Source organism: Cannabis sativa, chromosome 9, assembly GCF_029168945.1.
Source record: "Cannabis sativa cultivar Pink pepper isolate KNU-18-1 chromosome 9, ASM2916894v1, whole genome shotgun sequence".
Lineage (NCBI taxonomy): Eukaryota > Viridiplantae > Streptophyta > Magnoliopsida > Rosales > Cannabaceae > Cannabis > Cannabis sativa.
Window position 1 is genome coordinate 23093993 of NC_083609.1, and position 9632 is coordinate 23103624.

The 9632-nt window shown below is 32.0% G+C and overlaps 1 protein-coding gene across 1 annotated transcript; it reads right to left on the reverse strand.

Annotated features, from left to right (window-relative positions):
• Positions 1-1303: 1303 nt before the first annotated feature.
• LOC115722825 (FAD synthetase 2, chloroplastic) lies at positions 1304-7822 on the reverse strand. Its single transcript, XM_030652159.2, has 5 exons — positions 7373-7822; positions 6877-6932; positions 2409-2544; positions 1941-2116; positions 1304-1839 (listed from the first exon to the last, which is right to left on the reverse strand). Exons 1-5 carry the CDS (start codon positions 7594-7596, stop codon positions 1331-1333), a joined length of 1101 nt encoding a protein of 366 aa, XP_030508019.2. The 5' UTR covers positions 7597-7822; the 3' UTR covers positions 1304-1330.
• Positions 7823-9632: the final 1810 nt, after the last annotated feature.

A 9632-nucleotide genomic window follows, 5' to 3' on the forward strand; every position in this document is an offset into this window, starting at 1 on the left:
ATATATATTTATGTATAAATATATATATACTAGGTGAATGTACGTGCCGAGCCACGTATTGCTAGTTTTATTTAAGATTTTGGTATTTTTAAGATTTTGAATGTATTTTATTTTTAAAGATTACAAATTTTTTGTTTGAAAAAATTAAAAATATTTATATTTGAAATATTATTTAATAATGTATTAAAAATAATATTAGTGTAATTATAAAATTGTAAATAAATTTATTATTGGAGTAGTAGATTATTCTATTTAGTTCTTTTTTTAACATAGCATTGTAATGTAAGTTTATATTTATAAATATTCTGTAAAGTGTTAATATTATATGAACATCTCCATTTATAAAGCTAAAAATTGGGTCAATGACAGAAGTGGTATATCTGCAATCACACAAAGATAGAAGTGGTATTTCTGCTTCCTATGCTTATCCAGAGAAAATATTAGATAACGTAATGTTAACTTTAATATATAAAGATTTTTCTTTTTTAAAAAATAAATAAAAAAAAATATTAATATTCTACCAAAATAGATTTGTTAGAGAGATATGTGGGTAAAATGATTTTTTTCATTTAAAAAAAAATTATTAATATTTAAAAGATTGTTTAATTTTTTGGTTTAATTATTGGGTTTATTTGTTAACGGGAGATCAAACCTAATCGTTAAATTTAACAGAATATTCTTAAGAATATTCTGTTAAACCAAGAATTGCCGTTAGATAGGCACTTTTAATATATAAAGATATATATATATATATATTTATTTATACTGAAGTAATGAAGTTTCATTACTGGACTATTAAGATTAGCAACTTACATTTATTTTATTTTGGAATATTTACAGCAAAACTCTCATAATAATTATAATTGTTATACATATAACTCTAACTAAAAATGGTAACGACAAAAATAGTTTCTTACAAGTTTATTGCAATCATATCCCTTTCTGACAATCAAATATCAACCCAAAAACATGTTGCGACATATTATTAGACTACGTATTAAATAAGTTAAAGAAATATGTCATCACATGTTTTTGAGTTAGCACTTAACAAACTTAATTAACACTTAACAACTAAAAAAAAGTACGACTGCAACAAAATCGTAAGATAAAATACTTTTGCCGCTACTTTTTTTTATTAAGATTATGTGTAACAATTACAAATGTTAATAGAATTTCCCCATAAATATCCCTTTTTATTTTCAATAAGACTTTTATTAACATTATAAGCAAAAAAATTTAAACCGTGAAGTGGTTGGTTTCCTAGTAATAATAATTAAATAAACTAATTTTGGAGAATGTTAAATGGAAACACAATATGAATTAAATATTATTAAGATTGTGAATTACCAAATTCAATGCGCAACAGCTTCAAGTCCTCAGTGCCAAAGTAGTTAGATGTACCTATGTCATCCATTTCTATATGGATTTGGGCTGTGTCTATAACCACTCTACATGGTACTAATTTCTCACCAACAATCAGATAACAATTCTCATAAAAGCCCTCTTTGGGTGCTAGATTTAACAAACAGGATTTGGGAGCAGACAGTTTATGTTTATTGTAAGTGAATACCTCCTGATTCTTTGCCTTCAATATGAGTCGATGTCGGCGACCCAAAAGCTCTGACACATATTTCATGTCCCCGACAGCAAGGGCACGACGGACACGAGTAGACGACACTTGTCCTCTGTCATTTGGATTGCTGGAGTTTATGCTAATTGATAATTGATTTTTGTCCATAACTGGATTTATAATGTAAGCCCCCATACCATATTCTTCACAAAGCTTTACTAGCTCTGCTGCATCACCAGCAGCTTTATATCCAAACCGGTAATTTTCACCTGTTGCAATTAGCTGTCTGATTTAATGATTATCATCAAGGCTTTTAATACACACAAAATGTAATGTGAAAGAATCGGCAATAACTCCTGAAGAAATTTACCTGCCACAACTCCACTCACACCAAGATCTTTGGCTAACTTCTCAATGAATTCTTGAGGGGAGAGACATCGAACACTTGAAAATTCAATCTCAAACTCCCTAGGGGCCACATTACCACAATAAGGGGACCAAGAGGAAAAGACCTGCTTCCGATCACACTTTGCAACTATTGGAGGCCTTTCCATTTAAAATAGGAGGGAAAAAGTAAATTAACAAAATCTATATTCCTTAAACTTGGAATATGATTATTTTTTTAATGACAGCTACAACAAACAGGAATTACATAGTTTATTCAACAATATATAGAATAGAATGCCTTAATTTCCATTGTGGTGCAAAGTATTGATACTTCAACCATAAATTATAATCCTACTAGACAATTTATATTATAAAATTATATCAATGCTTCCATAAACTAAGGAAAAAAGATGCTTTGAATGAATAAAACCAAGACATGAGGCAATATTACCTGGATTCCCAACCCAGAACTTCTGCCATCCCAACAAATGACAAGAGGAATGGTGTTCCAACTTTTGAAGCTTGAATTGCAAGTTCACGATGACCAATGTGAAGGGCATCAAACTTTCCGAGCGCAACAACTCCACCTAAAATGATTTCAGGGAAGTTAAGAGTTACTTTTCTGAGATAAAGAATATATCTGCCCTAACTTAGTAATAAAATAAATAAACAAGATACATAGATACACGCCAATAGACATTCAACAAAATTAAGCTCCAAAAACTTCTGAAGGTTGAGTGCAAGGAGAACTCTCTATACATAGTTTGGTAGAGATAATTTCAAGGAGAAACATACATACAAAGTTGTTATAAGTTTATTACAGACAAGAAAGGTTAAAGAGACATTGCTTAAGGACTGCAATGTGCAAATCTACCATATGATATCGCTAAATATACAGCCCAATAAAGCTAACAAACAGAACATAAGAAGCCATTCAATATAAAAATCTAAACTCCACAACCATTTATAATTTAAATACAGAATCTATGAAGTGCTCAATATAAATATATTGCCAGTACAGCAAACATTAATATGAACATAAAGTTTCAAAATTGTTGGAAAGACTCGAAGTGAACATTAACCTCAACAATTTTTTGCAAAAGGATTGTAATAATATTCCCATTATTATTTAATTTATTTAATTTTTGTAAAAGAGAAAGAAGCCACTTGTCTTAGTACATGAAGTACTATTCAGCTTCTAGTACATGAAGTACTATTCAGCTTCTAGTACATGAAGTACTATTCAGCTTCTCTAACTCTCCTAACCACATTAAAATCCCCCCATGAACGCCATGAATCACAGCATATTGAACTCAGCCCTGCCAATTCATCCCAAAAAATCTGATCTAAGTATGTAAGAACATGGCTCATAGACCCTCGAGAACCACCAAGGGTCTCTGCCTTCAACTTGAATCAAAGTTCATAGAGTCAATAACCATGATACTTTTAGTATCCCAAACCATCAAAGCACCTCCCAATCTTCCATTTGTTGGGATAAGAATCCAAGCTTTAAAACAAGACCACCAAATATCTGAATTAACTTTTTCTGACTTTTTTCATGATTTATCTTTAAAGTCAATTTTTTTAATTCCCTACTCTTCTTTCTCACTTCCTTGTCTTTAACCCCCTTCTCTATATCTGGCTCATCAGTAGATACTATTTTCATCCCCAACTCCACCATAGTAGCCACTATATTATGCCAAGAAGAGTTGCTAAGTTTAGAATCCCCCCTATCACCTCCACCACAACCACTACCCTCTTCATTTGATGGGATTTTTTGTTGTTGTACTGGCTCTTCTCCCGTCATAGTACCTTTCTACCACTCCTTTTTTTCGCCTCTCTTGGTTTCACCACTTTATCTTTTTGAAGCCACAATATTTTTATGTCACAGAGAATATCTTCCCCTACTCCACTATCTTCTTCCTCTTCAAACTCTCCCTCCTCAAAATTATCACTGTTAGAGCTATATTCTGCTATTTCCTCAAGCCTTGGATCATTAATTTCTTCCATCCGCTCCATAAGAAACTCCCCTTGTAAATTGATTATCACCTTATCTATATGTTGGCAGATCGCTCTCCGTTTCCTTGTGTCAACCTTCAGTTTCACCGGTGACATTACCCTCATTTGAAACATCCTCCTCTGATTGAAAAAGCACTGAAGCCTTTTCTTCTCTTTTTTGTACATCGAAATCTTTCCAGGACAAGATTATTGCTTCATTGAAATGTTGTCACTGCTTGGGTCGAATGGACCTGAGCCTCTTCTCCAAAAATTCATAAATTTGTTGTTGTGGCGACATCCTTTTTTGCAAGGCCTAATTATTTTTAAGGCAATCCACCTTTCCATAATTACGGTTTATCAAATTCATTCTGACTGAAGCCCCTTCAGCATGAAATCCTTCTCTAAATCCTGGGGCCAAAATTATACTCTTGGCCCAGAAGATAAGTTATTCATTTGGCTCTTAGATACATCTTTAATTAAGTTAAGAGCATATGTAGTTGGGCTTCCCCTGCTCCGACCCAAGCTAATTGAGCTCCAATTGGACTTTGACTCTAAAGTATTATTAATCCACGTGTTCGTAGGATGAATGAGAATCCTAAATTCAGGAGCCTTATCAACATGCACATCACTCAAATCCTTATTCATGTTCGAGAGATTCAAAGGTGATCCTTATACTCCAATCCAAGAACCTCTGCAATCAACCTTCATATCTCTTCTCTGATGTTCCCAACTCCATTGGATGAATGACACTACTGTATTGGCCCCTGGCACGTTCAACTCTTGAATACTGATCAACTCATCTCTTTCCACCTCATCTTTGCACCAAATAATTGATCTATCATTAAAGAGTTGACTAACTTCCAACTTTCTTTCCAACTCTCTCGATAATTTATAAAAAATAGGACTCCATGCCACGTGACTATTGTCTCTCATTAGAATTGCTACCAACTTCCAATTTCTAGGACAAGATTTAGCTCGCATATATTCATGGAATTTTGGTTGATTTAGCCTTTTTGCTGGGAATTGATTGTTTGGTTTGAAGCTCGGATTGATTGCTGGGTATAATTCTCTCCATTCTATATCACCATTGCTTTGAAAAGTAGCCTTCTCTTTGTTTTTCAGGGGTCCGGCCTTTTGGTTTCTCACATCACAAATTCCCCCATTGCCGTGCGCCCAGCTCCCCGTTTAACCACGTTAACGCATGAAAGGTTGTTTCTTCCTTCCCCGTCAATCTTCCTATCTTGCAACAGAACCATGTTGTCATTGAGCCTCTTTGTCTTCCTTCTTAGTAGCACTCTAAGACAATTCTTCAAAATTCTTCCATTCCTTAGCATGCCTTTCTTCTGGAACAATCACCATCTTCATCTTATTTATCCTCAAGACTGAAAGTTTGAGAAAATGTCCCTTTGCATTCTTAAAACATTCCAGGAAAAATTGTTAGAGTTGTTCCTAAAAGACCTCTTGAAATTAATCCTTTGCTGCCCTTCTCTTTTCTGCAACTCCTCCAAGACTTCCATAATCCAAACTGCTGCATCGATTGATACAACAATCTCAAAACCTGAGAGTTTGATTCTCTAACAATTTTGACTGATCCTCCATCTCATTTTAATGTAATCATGAACACTTTGTGTTCAGTTCTGAAACTCTAGTACCTTTTTGGTCCAAGTTTCCCCTCATTTTCATACTGTTTTTTATAACCAAAACCAGTGGGGTAATGGCCAGATTTCTTCCCAAGACCAGTGGGATCATGGTGCAATACATGGCAAGAAGGGCCATGGAAACTCCTAGCATGCATGATGTCTCAAAAATAGGAGAGAGAAGAGAGCATTTTTTTTATTGTAAACAAAGACAGAAGAAAAGAAGGCATAAACCAATAATTTATCATTGCACTCACATATTTCAGGAAATATCACAAAATTCCATGTCAGATGATAAACAGAAAGTGAGACTTATTAAGAATCATTCTAAATACATGGGCACATAAACTTAGAAGTATTGTCAAAAAAATCTATTAAACTTGCCAATGATTTTTGTTACTTCTGGGGGAGGGAGATGTAGCTTCTTTAGAGTTGTTTAGTAGTTCTCACTTTTAGTCACCTACAATTTAGATGGTCTTGATTGTCAGTCAGCTTTTTTTACCAGTAATATGCTTGACTTGCTTTTTTACTTTACTACAAGGCATCACAAAATCCTTAATTTACTTTACTCAATGATGCAAAATAAAACAAAATACATATGTATTTCGCAGTTACTCTCTTGTTGAGCTTAGCTCACATATATCGAGGGCCTATTATTATGCCAACAGTAGTTAAGTTAAGGGAAAGGCATAGCATCAAAATTCCATTACAGAGTTCATCCTTCCACGTACACAGGAAATTTCATAGCCTGAGACACATACCAGCTGATTTCATAGAGAGATTTTAGCACCTTCGCAATTAATCTACATCTAATACACAGATTGAATTCTTTTCCATGTGTAGTTTTAGGCTTGTTACACAGTTTACAAAGATGTATTTAAAACAAACAAAAAAAAAAAGTACACATTCCATGACAATTAATGACTAAAAACACTAGTATCAATCATCACAAATGAAAATCTAACAAAGAAGGTGCTTAACATAGTTTTAAAAATAGGAAAGATGAACGTTTGTACCCATAAAACTAAAAGTATTACACTTGGCATACCAAGAGAAAGCTAAACAAACTTCGTATTTTTCATCCCACAGACACTGATTTTCAAAGGCTTTCTTTTTTAGCAGTATAACTATGTATGAACTGAGTTAAACTATATGGCAGGAGCACTTCCACAATTACCATTAGAAACAGAATCAAGTAAGTTATACTTTTACAGTAATGATTCCTCATAAACTTTACATCAAAGGCAAAGCAAGATGCATAGGAAAATGAAAAGAGAAAAAAACCTGACACTGAGGACAATCCTTCAGAAGAAACCTCACCACGATCAACTTCCTGTTGGCTTTTGTTGAGAAAAGGGAAGAATCAGATTTTTAACAAAATACAACACAACTGCCCGTAAACAATTATGTGGGTATATAAACACACAGTACAGATACCCTGTAATTTACAGATGAGCAAGAGAGTTGTGCAGAAAATTAGTTGGGCATTCATCTTAAATCAATGTCAATCATCTAATTCAATAATTTCTCAAGCTTTTCATGTCAAGTTACAACAATATCAAATTTTCATTACTTTATCACAGAACCCCAATATTGTAAACCGAACAAAATTAATGCAACAACTTTAAGTCCGTGTAGTGCTCTCCACAATTCTCATAGAAGCCAGAAGACGGCAATTTAGATCACTCAAAATAAATTCTCAATCATTATTCTTTTGCGCCCTTCACAAATCCAAACGAAATCGAAACCGAAAAAGAAAGATAAAGGAGAGAAGAAAAACCTGAAACAAGTTGAGAGAAGAGGAACCTCAGTGGAAGATTTATGGTAGATGAGCGAAGAAGAAATCATCCTCTGCGGAATTCGATTCCGAGAAGTGTTGAGAGGAGAAGAGCGGGACAGGTGGTGGGCTATTGTGGAACTGCAAAGACCTAAGCTAAGGTCACACTCTCGTAGGTGCAGAGAGACACGAGAGCAGCCGCCGCCGCCGCCGCCGGTAGCCAACATTTGCGGTGGAACAACTCGGCAATGGTTGAATTGAACCGAAAACGGGTTTGGCTAAAAACCCACTTTCACGTAGTTAGTTGTTAGACATATGTGTGGTACTTTTGGCCACATCATATGCACTCAAATCAAAATGTTAACATAATCTTTGTTAAGAAAAAATCCCCTAAAAAAAAACATACATAATCAGAGATAATTTCTTCTCTTTTATCTTTTCTTAAAGGGAAATTTGCCGTAGATGCTTAAATTAGATTTAGCCACTTAAATTATGCTAATCTATTTCTTTTTTATCATAATAACTAATTTTATTGCTGAGAGTCAAACAATATACTGGTCATTAAAGAATTTCTTCCAACCAATAAATCTCGTTTTCCATCTGTAATGCATATCTTGCTAACTTATGTGCAGCGGTATTACCATTTCGCATCACATGAAGAAGACATACATCTGGAAAGACAAATAACAAGGACCTAATAGATCTAACAATACAACCCTATTGGAAAACACATTCTAAAGAAGAGTTGATTGAATTGACAATGATTTCAGCATCACTCTCCACAAAGGAAACGGAAAAGCCTAATTCCAAACACCATTTTAAAGCATAAGAAATAGCCAAAGCTTCAACTTCTTTAAAGGAGAAAAAACCAGCCAAAGATTTAGCAAAACATCCCAATGGAAAGTCATCAGAATCACGAACCAAGGCCCCTAAGCCAATAGTACCATTTTCACCACAAATAGCACCATCCACATTTAATTTTAACGAACCTGCCGGAGGTGCCAGGGCAGGCCCAAGCATTGAGCAGCTTGGACCATTGCACAAGGCCCCAAAATTAAAAAGGCCCATTTTTTTTATATCCCTTTATATATAATATATATTTGTTAATAATATAAATATAATCAATATATATATATATATATAAAGGAATGCACAATAAGAGTTTAGGTGGCATTTTACTATTTTTTCTTCCTATTTTTCTTATTTTTTGGTATATTCTCTTATTTTATTTGAAAAATAAACTACACATACAAAACTAAAAGTCCCACATTGTTTAGAAAAGTTTTAAGTGTTATCTATCTAGGTTATAAATAATACTTTTATTTTTCTACACTTTTTTGTCTAATAAATATTATTTTTCTATGGGTGATTGATTAATGTCTTACCTAATAAATTATATTTATAGATTTCTATAAGTAGTTATTTATCTTTTAATAATTAAATTTTTTATAATAATTTTTAATTTTATATATATTTACGAAATTAATTTAGTTTAAGAATTTATTTTAATATTTTAGATTTTTATATTGTTGTTTGTTCGAGTTAAAAATATTTTTTTACAATTAAAATATTTTCTCTTAAATTTTAATTTGTTCAAAAGTTAAAAAATATATTTGTAAGAGGTGACACACTTATATGACTATATATTTGAGCATTTTTTATCATATTTTTTTAATTTTATTTTTAATTTTTTTTGTTACTTTGTTATTATATCAATTTTAGAATACAAAACATACCTATTTCAACAAATTGATTTTTTGTTATTATTATTTTATCATTTTTCTTATTTTTATATTTTGTAAGTTTAGTTTAAATTATTTAAATAGTTAAAATTATTAGAAATAAAAATTGACATTTTTTTTACTTAAAAAATACTTTCTGTAGTTTACATTATAAATTAAAAACAAAAATATGAACTTTAAAATGATTTATGTGGCATCCTATGTTAATTTTAATTGATATTCTTTTATCCATTCTCTCATAGTTAATAAATAAAATAAATCAATCAATATCAATATATTTAAAATGATTTTAATAATATTATGTTTAAATTCATGGTTGTACAAATTAAATTATTATAACAATAAATAAGTTTATTTTTTCCTAAATTATTACTAAAAAAATCATGTCTTTGAAGTATTATGATACTAAATATTTTTTAAAACTATTCAGGTTACTAAATATTTTGTCCTACATGAATTTTTTTTTTTTTTTAAAGGAGTCCGAAGAATGACTAAATTATAATGATATTTTAAATATAAAT

Coding starts and splice junctions, on each gene's coding strand:
- LOC115722825 (XM_030652159.2), bottom strand. CDS start 7,596: ATGTTGGCTACCGGCGGCGGCGGCGGCGGCTGCTCTCGTGTCTCTCTG. Junction 6,933..7,372: donor CTTCTCTCAACTTGTTTCAG/GTTTTTCTTCTC, acceptor TCTCAACAAAAG/CCAACAGGAAGTTGATCGTG. Junction 2,117..2,408: donor GTTCTGGGTTGGGAATCCAG/GTAATATTGCCT, acceptor TTAAATGGAAAG/GCCTCCAATAGTTGCAAAGT.